This window comes from Pyrus communis, chromosome 14 (genome assembly GCF_963583255.1).
Source record: "Pyrus communis chromosome 14, drPyrComm1.1, whole genome shotgun sequence".
NCBI classification, from domain to species: Eukaryota; Viridiplantae; Streptophyta; class Magnoliopsida; order Rosales; family Rosaceae; genus Pyrus; species Pyrus communis.
The window spans coordinates 19,697,572-19,713,449 of record NC_084816.1 but is presented as its reverse complement, the minus strand read 5'-3'; the positions used below and the strand labels follow the sequence as shown (position 1 = coordinate 19,713,449).

The 15,878-nt window shown below is 34.2% G+C and overlaps 1 protein-coding gene across 1 annotated transcript; it reads right to left on the bottom strand.

The window, feature by feature from the left end:
- Nucleotides 1–9,546: 9,546 nt before the first annotated feature.
- Nucleotides 9,547–9,878, bottom strand: LOC137714523 (uncharacterized). Its single transcript, XM_068453719.1, has one exon. It carries the CDS (start codon nt 9,814–9,816, stop codon nt 9,547–9,549), a length of 270 nt encoding a protein of 89 aa, XP_068309820.1. The 5' UTR covers nt 9,817–9,878.
- Between the last annotated feature and the right edge of the window lie 6,000 nt (nt 9,879–15,878).

Genomic DNA, 15,878 nt, shown 5'->3' with positions numbered 1-15,878 from the left:
TTTAATATTATTTTATTAATTTTTTAATTGAAAGTGGGTCCCGAATCAAGCCACGTTAGCATTTAACTGAGAAATTAACAGAAAAACTAACGGAGGTATGATATTGGCACAAATTCGTAAGATGATGTATGACATTGTCATTTTAAAAAGATGAGGTATGAAAGTGTCGTGAGACCAATAATTGAGGTAGTTTTTTGTACCTTACCCTTTTTTATATTACCCATAAACAATATCATTTTTGTACCTTTAAACCTTGCTAGGCAATTCCATTGTGTTGCGCCACCCACCTTTGTTCTTCTGAATCTTGATCCTCTTCTTTGTGAAAATTTCATGGAAGCTCTGACTCTTAGCCTCTAACAGATTCTCACTCATCACGCCTCACTGACATCCAGTGGCCCACGAGACCTCTCCCACTTAGCCTGGTCAAAGGGTTTGTCCCAATGTAAGTGTGTGCTGGACTTGCTCTCCGAAACTGGTATATTAGCATGCAAGTTTGCAAAAACTCCCATCATTCAGAATCATCATCTAACTATATATCTCAACTAGGGGTGGAAAAAATTCCCAAAAATCCCGAACCGAACCGAAAAAATCCCGATCCCAAACCAAAAATTTCCCAAACCGAAATTCCCGAAATTTTCGGGATGCTATCCCGAACCGATCCCAAAATTTCGGTATGGGATTCGGGATTGGCTTCTCGATATTTCGGGAATCCTATACCGAACCGAAAATATATAATATTAATTATTATATATATATTATTCTTTTATAATTGATGCTAGTAGTTTCTAATTCATGCTCTGCAACCTGGAATGCTCTACACCTTGCATATTTTTCATGTTTTGTTTGATATTCATGTGGATTTTATTATTATTGCTGCCATGGCTGATGATTTTAGAAGGCTTGATTCTTTTGTCTCTCAACATATTGCAAAAAGGGTTTAATTAATTTGAATTTTGACTATGATAAAAACAGTCAGGCATGCCAGTGTTCAATTAAATGGTAGTGTGACTGAAATGAAATTCCTAGTTCATGAATGTGTTCTTGAATTATATATTTGAAGAACAATTCGTAATTTCATATTTCAATTTGGGATTCCCGATTTGTCCCAAAATCCCGAAAATATTTCGAGATTCCCGAAATTTGGGATTCCCGAAAATTTGGTTTGGGATTGGTCTTCAAATTCCCATCCCGAAAAATTTTGGTTTGGGATTCGGGATACTAGTTTCGGTGTGGTATCCCATACCGAACCACCCCTAATCTCAACCAAGTTCCAATAGGTAAAAAGAGATATTAAGGTTGGTTGGTCGGTTGTTTCTTTGTCTCTTACTCATTTTGACATTGCATATGTTGTAAGTATTGTAATTTACTTTATGCATGCTTTAGTGAGGATCATATGGCAGTTGTGGTGATGACTTTGAGCTACATGATATCTTCGCCTGAAGGAGATTTAATTTTTCAGAAGAATGGGCATTTGGAGGTCCGAGTACAATGATGCCAATTTGTCTTGTAACATAATTGGTAGGTGTTCGACATCCGGGTATTTTACTTTTGTTGGTAGACATTTGGTTACGTGACGTCACAAGAAGCAATATGTGGTGATTCGGTGTTCTGCAGAATCTAAGTTCAGAGGGATGGCTCATGGTATTTGTAAGCTTTTGTGTCTTCAGATTGTGATCATGGAAATTAGTTATAAAAAAGGGTCCAATATAACTCTATCATGATAATCAAGCGGCTATGGAGATTGCCAATAATTTAGTTCAACATGATCGTACGAAACATGTTGAAGTGGATAAACATTTTATTAAGAAGAAGTTGGACATCAAGCTTGTCAATATTCCGTATGTAAGATCAGAGGAACAGTTAGCAGATGTGTTAACATATGAGGTGTTCGTAAAGGTTTTTCATTACTCAGTCAACAAGTTGAGTTTTAGAGATATGTATGCACCAACTTGAGATGGAGTGTTAGCTAGAGTCAGAGATTTCCTTGTTGTTAGGGATTCCTTGTAACCATAGTCAACTATGTAATTTGTATTTATATTGCCTCCTTGAAAGAAGAATACATACAATAATTCAAACTCTAACATTCTTCTATAGATTTATCTTTAAGGACATAAATAACCAACAGTATACGAAAACCATTTCTCTTTAATAAAATTTATAAGGATGCAGAGATGATAATTCTAGCTTTATAAGGTTTTCATCCTAGATCCTAAGGTTTTTATCAAAACATTAAACCAAAAGGGTGACTGGCATCCAGTTACAATTAGATTTGTCAACCTATCATCCGATAGTATAGTTGATTGACATGTCACGAAACAAATTTCGCCTCCACCATGATACCTCTTGTGTAACCCTTAACTTAATTTTGACTTATATTTAGTTTTCAATCAACAATAAGATTAAAAGTGTTTTCATTTGGCACTTTAATAAACAAAGATAATATGTGACATTATTTTCTTCTTTTTTCTGGTAGATAGATTTTTTTTTAATAAACGATATTATATTCAATGAGTTAGAAGTAATGTGGTTCAAGTTCGCATTTGGCGAGAATCGAACCTAAGATCTCTCACTTACAAGTGCAGATGAATACTACTAGACTGTAATACTAAGTAGTCATTAGATAGATATTATATATAATAAAATGTACTACTTGAGAACAATTAGTTCCAAAAGAAAAAGAAACATTAGATAGTGATACTTTCAATCACTCAATAGAACTCATTGGTCATGATTCCTTCTAAAATTCTCAAGGAAATTCGATCATACAACGCATCAATCAAATTTTTTTTTTTTTTAAAGAGTAATAATGCGCATACTAACTAATTTCCCAACCATTACACTCGCTCTTTTACATAAAATGAATCTTGCATGGGTTCCACATGATTTCACATCATGTAACATAGTCTGTAAAAAGTTGATATATCATGTTATTTTTCAATAAAAAACAAGCAATGCAAGTGGAAATTGTTATTCACATGTATACTTAGATTTCGTTTGCAGTTGAAAATAAATTCTAGTGAAATGTGAATTAAGTGGCATTAGATTCCAAAGTTTACACTTATCCTTGGTTCCTCTACATTTGAACATTTAAACCAATGTTTACACTTGGTCTTTGAGTGCCTCAACTGGCAACTGCACCAATGCTTGCTGCCACTATCCAAGCCCTTGTTGTTGCACTCGTGATTATATTTTTCGTCTCTATTTTTGTATGTTTGAGTTGCAAGGCTAGCTTAATTTCTGGTATATGTGTTTTAGTTGGGAGTTAGTGTACGTTTGTTTGGTGTAAAGAGAGATGTGTAGATGGATTTACATGAGTTGTAAGGCTAGTTAGGGTGGTTGTGGGGACCTGGATTTGAGATATATTGAAGATACAAATTAAGGGCGGTTCAACCGGGTTTCTGGAGAAACAACGCCAAGGTTGAAGATACAAAAGTGGTATACCACGTGTTTTAATAGGAATGGTGAGAAATTTTATTTTTCAAGTTATTAACTTTTTAGCACACATATCCCACCATTTGCATAGTGATACGTGATGTACTAATCCGTGCACCGGTCACACTGAAAAATCTCTCTAGGTTGGGATATAATTAAGGAGAAATTAAGTTCTCATCCCTCTTTTTTTAACTCCATTGATTGAAACCTTATTCCTTTTCAAATTTTAATTAAGGTCCCTTGGTTTTAATAAACATCATTAATTATTTCAATAATTACATATTTTACATATCAAGATAATTAAATTTTTTTCTTCTAAATTATTCATTTAGTGTTAGAAACATTAAATTTGATATATTTATATTTATGACTAAATTTTGTATCATATATTTTTATTTTTAGTTTGTACCCATTTTAATTTGCAACACTTTTTTAAAATTGTGTCAATTTTCTATTCAGCTTTAGTTTGTACCCATATATTAATTTCTTTTTGTGTCCATATTTTCAAACTTTTATTTGTACTCATATTTTTTTGACCTTTTATTTGTACCCATAATTTATTAATAATGTACCCATTTGTCTTTAAAAAGTTACCACTTTGCTATATGTAAAATGTACCCATTGTATAAAACGTATCACCTTTTTTTGTATAAAATGTACTAACTTTTTGTATGTAAAATGCATCATATAAAAATTACCAATTTTTTGTATGTAAAATGTCATTAATATAAGTAATGACAAATCATGGGTTTTATTTAAGTATAATTTCTTTTAATATTTTCAACAAATTATGGATTTTATTTAAAATCTCATTAATATAAATAACTACAAATATCAAATTTTAATTTAAAAATTATAATAGCCTACATAGAAATGTATTATTACATTAATTTCAGAAATTTCAATCAAAACTCGAAAACCAACAAGATTTCAATCAAAGAATATTAATAAATAAGAACCGCATCCAAAGTTACCATATAATTAACCATGGGACGGGTTTGCGTAGCGACCAGCCCTACAAAGCTTATGATAGCAACATCACTCATTTCTGGTCTCAATAATACTCCCTTGTGTGCATGTGTGAGAAGCCGTCAGCCGTTTGTGGGTTGTGAGACCTACTTCCTTCAACGGTTGATAGCTAAACACGTAACACAATAACATTTCTTGTGCTTCTTGTTTATTACATTGACAATTAATCAACTGTTAACACATTTCTTATATATTCTAGTACCTTTTGAGGGTTTTAACCTGGACTTAATTATAATTTAATCATAATCTCCAACCCAAACATCAAATCCAAGAGTAGCGGAAATTTCGTGGTAAAATCTAGAGACGTACAAAATGCATGTTAACATCAGAAAGTGTTGTTCAAAAAAAAAAAAAAAAAAAATCAGAAAGTGACCCAAAAATTAGCAATATTCACCACAATAAGTTGAACTTTTTAAAATTAAGTAAGTACGATATTCATTGATTAAGAGGAAATGAGATCTTAAATTTAATCTCTCCTATTAGAGAAGAACTTTCATTTACATTTGGCGGAAATGTAAATTGGGATGTAAATATAGTTTTTGGGTTAATTACGCTAACACCCCTTGAAGTTTATCGAGTTTTCACAAGACCCCCTTACGTTTGAGACATCACACAAACACCCCCTCAAGTTTTAATTCCCTTTCATATAACTCCTTCAGTCAAAATTTCACATATAAATTTACTAATTTACCCTTATTAATTACTTGAAACTAAAAAAGAAAAAATTTATAATTATATAAAAAAAAAATTATAAATCATTTAACACTTAAAAAATGACAAGAAGAAGACCATGTGGACAAAAACAAATTAAGAAAACTTTAATTATTACTTCAATAATAATATTTTGTTAAAAAAAGAAGTTGTTCATCTTCTTCTTCCCCTCCCACCCCATCTCCTCCTTTCTCCATCACCACCATCCATTCAAACTTTGAACAAACCAAAAACGATCTCTATTTATAATTTTACACAAAGAAAATCGAGGTTAGCAATAATAATTAAGAAAAAATTAGTCCCTTATATGTGGGTGACACATCAGCGTCGATGGCGTGAAAAAAACATTGTACAAAGTTAGTGAAGTAGCTTAATTCACAAGAGTGGACAAATTCGCACCGACAATGTTTGCAGTGATGAGTAATCTCTTTAAAATCAGTCCAAACTTCTCATTTCTTCTAAACAAAAAGCCCTAATGAACCAAATCCAATTCCCAAAGTGTGATAGAAATGGACCATGATCGAATCGATCGTCGTATATTTTTTAATAAAATATTATTTTCAAAATAATAATTAGATTTTTCAAAGAAGACTTACGGCCATCGCTTTCTTCTTCCTCAGTTAAAAAATTTTGACACCCAACTTCTAGTCTATGGTTTTCTTCTGCCGCCCTAAGAGCAAGCCCAGCATTGGCTGGTGCTCGGGGGACTGTGGAGAGAACAAGGGCCCGAGGGTCGGTGGGAGGGCTCCAGCGTGGGCTAGCGCAACTGAAGGTGGAGGCTCGAGCTCCGAGCCCGTGGGGAATTGCCAGCCCGAGAGCCTGAGGGCCATGTGACGTCAGCGCTGCCGTCAGCCTGGCGTCAGGCAATATTAATTTTTTTTTGTGTAAGGCGCGTGCACCCCACTCGCGCGTGGGGGCGCGTCGCTGACACAAAATCAGAAAAAAAAAAAAAAAAAAAAAAAAAAACTTTGTCAGTTACCGTTGGGAAGCCACGTGGCTTCCCACGGTCCGTTAGATCTCAACGGTTACTTAATTTGGACCGTTCGATCTCAACGATAAAAAAAAATAAAAAAATCTTATTTAATACCCACCGTTCGATCTGAGATCAACGGTGGATATTAAAATGCTTTATAAATAAAAAAATAAAAGAAAAAGTAGTTTTAAAATTAAGAAAAGTTACCGTTGTGACACGTGGCACAATCTGGAGTGTTGGAATTCAAATTTTTTTATATCCAACGGCAGAGATTAATTAATTAAATAAAAATTGTAAAAAATTGTAAAAAATTCAAAAAAAATGATACAGATTTTTGTAAGAAAGAAACAGAAACTATGAATAATGATACAAATTTTTGTGAATAAGGAAGCAGAAACTATGAATAATGATAGAGATCTTGAGAAAATTGGTGTGAGATTTGTGAGGATGGATGGTAGATTATATAGAGGATTCAGAAAGGATTAGGTTGTACATAATGCCACGTGGCATGTCGTCATTCGTTACAAATCTAATGGAAATCTATCTTCAAAGATTGTGAACAGATTATGACACGTGGCATGCCGTCATTCATTAAAAATCTGATGGAAATCTATCCTCAAAGATTGTGAACAAATTATGACATGTGGCGCGACGTGATTGGTTAATAATCTTATCAGAAATCCATCACCAATAATTGTATTTTCAGATAATGACACGTGGCATAACGAGTAGGATTAAAAAATTTATCGGAAATCCATCTCCAATAATTGTCTTTTCGGATTTTATGACAAGTGGCGTAACGACAACGATTAAAAATCTTATCCGAAATTACAAATAAAATTATTTTGTATTATTTAATAATACTTCGGATAATGACATGAGGTGCAACGAGAACGATTAAAAATCTTATCCGATATTACAATTAAAATTATTTTGTATTATTTTATAAATAAAAAAAAATACTAATATTTTATTGCCTATTACCAGGGCTATTGAAGTGTAATGGTGGAGATGCAAATTCTATTGCCAAGGCTATTTACTGTTCATTAGGTGGATTGAATAGTGTATTGCCTGGGGGAGGGCTCCAACGCTGGAGTTGCTCTAAAGGATAACTCAATTTGCTGGGCTTTTTTTTTTTTTTTTTTTTTTTTTTTTTTTTTGGGCTCAATTTTTGGTCCATTGGGAGTAGGCAATCCCCAAATCCTCTTTCTAAACCCTAGTAATGAAAAGAAAAAAAATTATCATCGGAGGTGTTAGTGTAATTAATCATATAGTTTTTGCATCTCAAATTTGTATTTTCTATGCCCCAAGAGCATCTCCAATGAGCTTCCTAACTGAGCTCCTAACCCAAAATATTGGGAGAAGTAAAGAAAATTTGATCTCCAATCACACTCCTTTTTATGGCTTTTTAACCTTATGAGGTCAAAATTGTCATTGTATATAAGGTATACATCATTTAACATTAAACTTCAATATAAATTGTATTCTATGTTACGTGGGATGCTAATTAAAAAAGTCATACAAAGCAAAACAGAAAAAACAAACCAATATATCGCAAAATATCTATATTTAGGGAGGCAGCATTTAAAGTATTTGACTCATCCACAAGTTAACTTTAGGGCCAAGTTACTTTGTTCTCACTTTCAAAAAATATTTAATTCCGCAAATATTAAAAAAAAAAAAAATATTGCATTAACAAACATGGTAAATAAGAGAAAACGTAGTGAAAAAAGATTCAACGGGTAAATCATGAAATTAAGCAATGTAATTCATGAAAAAAGGATGACAGATACGTAACCATAAACCTAAATCGAAAAAAATACCCAATTAACTGCTAAATTCTAACAGTATTGGGACCCCAACAAACCAACTCCATGACTTTTTTCACCTTCTCCTCCTGTGATCTCTGCATCGACATAGAAATTGCAGAAGACGATGAGTCGGACAGGTTTTTGGCTTGGGAATAGGATCTGATGTTGTACTTGGCATGCTGGTGGACCGATCTCAGAACCCCATTCCACCTGCAGACTCCTTGGTCTTTCAGTGCCTCCACTGCTCCAATGCTTGCTGCCACCACCCAAGCTCGGCAGGCTGCACTCATTTTTTTTTTTCCTTATTTTTTGTGATTCTTTTTGTTAGAGTATGAAATGAGATTTTGGGGTTTTCTTGAATTATAATTGTGGGTAAAAGGTTTTATATATATATATATATATATTTGGTCAGCTGATATGGTAAAAGGGTGAGATTCAAGACAGTGGCACCAGTTTAGGAAAATTGTTGGGAGTGTTGACGAGAATAAGGTTTGGGGCATAAACCTGTGGTAAGACGGTATCAAAACCGCGTGCTGATGCTTGTTTTTTTGGATCAGGCCCAAAGGAAAAGGCAAAAGTTGTTCTCCTCAATGCCATGTGCATTCCTCTATTGTTTTTTCCCCAAAGAAACAAAGTTCTCGAATTTGAATATATTTCACGAAATGTTGGACTTGGAGCAAATAATAATTTGATATCAAATTTCTCGTGAGAACATAAAATATCACGACAAATGGGACCACATTTCATGTACAACTTATTAAATTGACTATTTGCCCTCGACTAAATATGCAGAATATTAGCCAAACACTAACGTGTTGATGGGTCACATTCTTTAAGAAATTAAAAAATCAAGCATCCAGATCAAATGTCTTTTAAGAAAAATATATTTTCTAGAATTTTCACATACCACATTGCCACATAAATATATTTTATAGTATGTTTTTTCATTGGTTTAAAATTTATTAAATTAATATTTTCTTATCGTGTAACGGGTTACTTGCGTATATACCTAAACTGACTCATTATCTTAACAGGTGCTCATTAGATTACCCGATAACAACCCGATTCGTTAACATGCCGACTTGAAACATGTTAGTTTCGTGTTGGGTTACGGGTCGCATTAGAAAATGCCAGACCTACTTATAAATAATTGAGTTACTCTCCATATTACTAATTAGTTTTGTGATGAAACCTCAACCTTTCACTTACACTAGTTTGATATATATTTACCAGCCAAAAGGATCACATCCTTCGATTAAAAAAAAGGGATCACATCTATCTCATCTGTATGTTGATTGCAATTGCAGCAAAACTTAATCTGAAAATGGATGACCTCTTAAAATTGATCAAATCCATGTTAAGACTGCTTTTATGATATGGATCTACCAGAAGACACTTCGTAGGTCCTGTCCATGAACAAATAATGAGGGTAGACTAGTTAAATAAGTTTAGGGTTTAAACAATGATACCAAAATTTGACAACGCCATGTTTGCCCAATGAGCAATGAAATTATGTCATTTAATTCTCATGGAAAAAAGGATGACATGATCCATACTCATAATCTAAAATCTAAATTACATAATTACGATCTAAAATCTTAGGGTATTAGGACCCCAGCAGTTCAATTCTATGACTTTTCTCAACTTCTCCTCCTGTGATCTCTGCATCGTTATAGAAATCGCCGAGTAAGATGAGTCGGAGATCAGTTTCTTGGCTTGGGAATAGGATCTGATGTTGTTCTTGGCATGTTGGTGGACTGATCTCAGAACCCCATTCCACCTGCATATTCCTTGGTCTTTGAGTGCTTCCACTGCTCCTATACTGGCTGCCACAACCCAAGTCCTGCACGCTACACTCATTTTTTCTGATTTATTTTTTTTGTTACTGATTTTGCAATGATCAAAGATCTTGATCGGTGAAAGTGGTGAAAGTTTGAGAGGGGAGAGTATGAAATGAAAAATCTGAATTGGTGTTTTCCTTGAATTTATTTATGCATGTATATATAGAGGAAGCAAATAGGAGGAGGGGTCAAGGCACGGCCACCAGTATAAGGGAAGTGGAAATCGGTGGTGGTAATAGGTGAAGAAAACAATGTGCAAAGCTCATGTTTTGATTTTTAGATGATTTTTAGATTAAAATCATGACTAAGATTTAAATTTAATTTTAGTCTCTTGATACATTAATAACCTCATTTATTAATTATATTTTGATTTTTTTAATTATTTCTCCTTTTCTTCCTAATTTTTAATGTATTAATTTTATTTCATTATAATTTTCATTTTCATTTCATTTTTCATAATATATTTTGTTGTAAACATTTAGATAAATTAATTTTTGTTATATAATATATTTCGATGTACTTTGTCTTCTTCATTTAAGTACATTAAATTCTTTATAATACATTTCGGTGCATACATTTAGGTACACACATTTCGGTACATACATTTCGATACAAACATTTAGGTACATTAATTCAATATAATACATTTCGGTGCATACATTTCGGTACACACATTTAGGTACATTAATTTAATTTATACATTTTGGTGCATACATTTCGATACTAACATTTAAATATATTAGTTCAATATAATACATTTCGGTACTAACATTTAGGTACATTAATTGAGTCTTTCAAGTTTGAAGAATGTTAAATAAAATTAATAAATCAAAAAACTCTTTTTTGGTCAAAAAATAAATTAAAATTTGTACACGCATAAATTTAAATATTTAATGGGAGACATTAAATAAAATGCACATTAATTATTTTGAATTAAGGACACATCAAAAGATTATATTCAATATGTAATATAACAACAGATTTATTTTAAATTTCAATCTTCTTAAAGGATTAAAGTTATAGGCCAGTGAAACGCTCCTCTTTTGCAGAGTCAATATCCACGTGCTTTTCTTGTTTGTTAGTATTCCAAAACACCACCAAATTTGAATTAGGATATTTGATTTTATGTCAATTAAGCTAATTCCAATGTTAGGGGCTAATAGTTAATGTGGTGATAATGTATTTAGAAAGTATCCTGATACTCTTATCTCTCATTTTCGTCCCGTCCAATCTCCTCTTATTTGAACGCTCACGATTAGGACACGTCAACATCTTGTGTTGACTTTTTTAGAGCACTTTCAACATGCTTTTTTGCCCGGTTAACCGGCTCCATTTGCAATCCAATCCCCTGACAAAGTGGCACCGTCCCATTTTGGCATTGGGTTGAGGGGGGAGCCCGTGGGAGAGATCAGGCACAAGTCCAAAGCCCGAACGCCTGAGAGGGAGTGATGCAAGGCTCACGTCAGCCACGTTATAATTTTTTTTACGTCAGGTGCGTGCATAACACGCGCGTTTAGGGGCCGCGTCACCGACAAGACTTTAGGAAAAAATAAAAAATTAAAGACAAATAAAAATTCGAAAAATTTTCAAAAATTATAATTTTTTTTCTTCTATAAATACCTTACCATTTTCTCCCACCTTACACCACATTCAACATTTTCAACAATTTTAAACATGGAAGGATATGTTGCGCGACGGAATTGGTTAAAAATCTTATCAAAATTTATCCTCAAAAATTGTACTTTCGGATAATGACACATGACGTTACAAGATCGGTTAAAAATCTCATCTGAAATTAAAAATAAAATTATTTTTTATTATTTTATAAAATAAAAAATACTAATATTTTATTACCTATTACCATGGCTATTTAGTTAGGGGTGGAGATGCAAAAGGCAATTACTATTCATTAAAGGTAGTTACTATTCACTTGAGGGGTTTGAATTGCCTATTGCCAAGGGGAACCTTTACACAGTGGAAGTGCTCTTATAGAGAGAGAAAGACAAAGGAGAAGGTGAGAGAGGAGGGGAGGAAATTTGGAGTAGAGAAAATCCTACTCCATTCGGAAGATAGCCTCCGCGTTAGAAAAATTAGGTTTAAACTCTTGTTGTAAAAACTCTTAGCAAATTTGATCCTAAACTGAGATTGCCGTTAAATTTTGGTTCGATGTCCGAATAAAAAAGTCCAGCCCCTACCTCTCTATGCAGATCTTTCTCAAAGCCAACTTTCTCTCTTCTCAAATCCACCGTCAACAAATCGGCCTTCAAGGTCATTACCATGTCTTTTCTCCCAATGACCCACCCTTCTCGCACATTCTCAAGACCGATTCACATGGCACCATCTTCGGCAAACCCAAAAGTTCAATTTCTACACTGTTTTTTATTCATTGGCAAGCTATAGGTCTCATCACGCCTCGATAAGAGATTGAAGAAATTGGAAGAAATAGAATGGATCCTCTCGGATCCTTCAATCACATCCGTTTATCGTATATTGTACGGTTATAAATCATTGTAAATCTTTTTATTAAAAATTAAATATAAACAATATTTGACGAAAACTGACCGCACGATATACATAAACGAATGTGATTGGAGGATCCCCAAGATCCTCACAAAAAGGATCCTCATTCGAAGAAATAGACCAATCTATCAATCTCAGCACCTCAGCTATCATCAATTTAACTTTAATGGATAGGGCAGTTGTTGCAACAATGGGGAAGGACATAATTGCTATACTGGTTCAAATTCTCTTAAAAATGGTTGAAGAGAGAGGGAGGAGGAGGTGAAGCTATAATTAGAGAGTAATGAAAGACGAAGAGAGAAGAAGGTAAACAAAAGAAAGAGTTGGGCTGGACAATTTTATTCCTGCATCTAATAGAGAATTAATGAGAATTTCATTTTTGAGTTAAATTTGCAAACGGTCTTCACCTCAAGGGTTTGAATCCATACTTTTTTACCACGAAGTTATCTTCTGATACCCTATCATCACATAGACTATTAGTCCGCTTTAGCCAAAACTTAATATTTGGTCCCATATTTTCAACTATTTTTGTAGGGGGAATGACAACAACATTCTCGTTTGAGCCTTCTTGGTTTACCTTTTTAGCTCTCTTACTAATTTGTAATGTTATTTGATGATCAAAACTCACTTCCTCGATCATAATTTAAAGATCCATTTTGCAAAAAATCAGTCAAATCAAAGTTGTTTAGTTGTTCGATTAACGTTGACAAAATTTTATTGTTTAAATGAGATACATGATTCGTTATCAACATATTAGATAATAATTAGATGACTAAACGATTTCGAATTTAGTTATTTTTACATAGATGATCGTTAAATGATGTCTAAAACGTGGACGATTCTGATCATCAAACAACGGAATGGGAAGTAAAGCCAAAATGGTACAAAGATAAAGTCGCAAGAGAAGGTTGCTTTTGTTCAAAAAAAAAAAATTAATAAATAAAAGAAGAGAAGGTTGCTAGCATTCTTCATTTTTACTTTTTAAATTAAGTTGTGCAAGAAAGCTCACAATTCATCCATGCACACAGTTTAATGAGCTAAAACAGTGTGCTTATTTTTTACGGGATTGGATCCAATTTCTAATTCTCTTCTTATAGTTTTGGCTGACTTAAATATGTTGTCTCAATCCATTACATAAATATCGAATGACTTTAACCCAAATTTCTATAGAAACTTGAGTAGTCCATATCAGTTCATCCGATGCATGATACTCATAATTAGCAAGATCGTCGGAAACAAAATTCACAAACCGACAGAATTGAGAATATAAAGTTGACACACAAGGCAGAAATGAATTTAAAAAATACCAAAGGCTAACCCCACGTAATACGCACCTATCAAGACTCTCATTCTAGACCCACTATTATTATTAAGCCTTAAAGTTGGTCTATGAATTGCACTACTTATGTTGGATATGAATTAGGTTTCGATTTTAAGTTATTCACCATTTTGCCACTGGCCATTCCCGAAAAACCTGCCTGTCATCTCCTCATAACCTCACCCAAACTTTGGCACCGACACCTAGGCCACCTTTCTTCTGCCATCTTCAACTACTTGCTCGCACTTTTTTCAAATTGATTTTTTTTTTTTTTTTTTTTTTTTTTTTTTTGGAAAGCAGGCAATATATAACAAGCTAGCAAAAGTTAGAAGGATACACCGAAAGCCTATCAGAAGGCTAACAAACAGAACATCACAAACAAACAACCAAGGGGATAAGGAAAGACACAAGAACCGAGTTCAAGTGTCGCCCCATATACTGCAACCTAAATTAACATGAACTAGGAGGACAAGGTAAACCATCCTTGTTAAGTACATGAACAAACGAAGATGGAGGGCGATGTGAAGTTTGTCAGTTGGTGAAACAAACTGGCCAAGTTTTGTTACTAGTTCTATTTCAACGTGGAGTCCTTTTTTCCCTTTTTATTGTGATGTCCTAAAAAACATCTCTTTTTTGCTGGGGTTTATTATTTTTTATCCATCGTTGATGACTTTTCTGGTTTTACTTGGGTTTTTTTTATGCACCATAAACATGAAACGCAAAAGACCTTTGCAAGATTTTTTTTTTTACTTGTGTTGAAACAAAATTTCAAACAGAAGTCCAGCAAATACAAGTCGATAATGGGTGAAATTTTTTTTGTATGCGGGATTTCTTTGCCCATGGTTTCATTTACCAATGTACTTGTGTCTACACACTACAACAAAATGGTGTGGTAAAAAGAAAACATTGGCATCTTTTTGAGGTAGCTACAACCCTCCGTTTTCAATCCAATATAGCTCTTAAATTTTAGGGGGATGGTTATAAATCATATCCCTACACTTTTTTTTTTTTTTTTAACAAACGAAATTATATACACTAAAGGGGCTAGGGAGTGGACTAAGCCACATAATGGGCTAGCAATAATGTGGTTCGAATTCGCCTTTGGTGAGAATCAAATATAAGACACAAAACCTCTTACTTGCCATTTAGTACTACGGTATAGTGATATTCCTCTTCATTTGTAAGTGAGAGGTCTTAGGTTCGATTCTCGCCAAAGGCGAATTTGAACCACATCATTGTTAGCCCATCGTGAGGCTAATCCCACCCCTCCCCCTTAGTGTAGATAATATCGTTTGTTCAAAAAAAAAAAAAAAAAAAGACATCTCACTTACAAGTGAAGAGAAATAACCACTATACCGTCTTACTAAAAACCCTTGCTCCACAAATTTCGAGAAATTTTTCAATGTGCTTGGAACACGAGATGGTACATCACATGTCTCTATACAAATTATGAGATTCTAGTATTAAAAAATTAATAACATAAAAAATATAACTTCCCACCACTTATATATTAACACATGTGGTGTACCACTTATGTTACGAGCACAAGAAAAATTTCTCCTCGTTTTGAGTTCTCCTCTACAAAAAGTCACCTTCCTACCACCACATGCGTGTTTTTGAAAGTCCCGCTTATGCCACATATGCTCATCCCACATCCAAATTTTCTTTCGGGTCACACAAATACGTTTTCATAGGTCTGATGTCAAGACAGCTTTCCTTTTCTTGCATCATTGTCTAAACCATCTACCACTTCCTCCATTCCTTAAATTACTCCATATCCCCTCAGAGCAAGTCCACCCCATATGGGTAGGCCGGCTCACATCACACAAATAGGCTAGCCTCCCATTTTTTTGTTCCAGCCCAGTTGAATAGGTTGGCATGCAGCCTAAGATGTGATGAGCTATAGGATGGGGCATCTGACGTCAGGCTTGCATCAGCATGACTTCAAAGCGTACTGAAATTTTTTTTGTGTCAGGCATGTGTGAAACATGCGCGAGTGGGGCGCGTCCCTGACAAAAAAAGGCAATGGGGCCCACCTTTGCAGCACACCAATTTACACCCGTGAGTGGCCACGTGGCTCGTTATGGACCGTTGGATTTCCAACGGCTAGTTTTCTGGACCATAGTGGGGCCCACCTTCGCAGCACACCAATTTGCACCCGTGAGTGGCCACGTGACTCGTTATGGACCGTTGGATTTCCAATGGCTAGTTTTCTGGACCATTGGATTTCCAACGGAAAAAAA

What these genes read in the sequence shown, in the direction of transcription:
- LOC137714523 (XM_068453719.1), bottom strand. Translation starts at nt 9,816, where the DNA reads ATGAGTGTAGCGTGCAGGACTTGGGTTGTGGCAGCCAGTATAGGAGCA.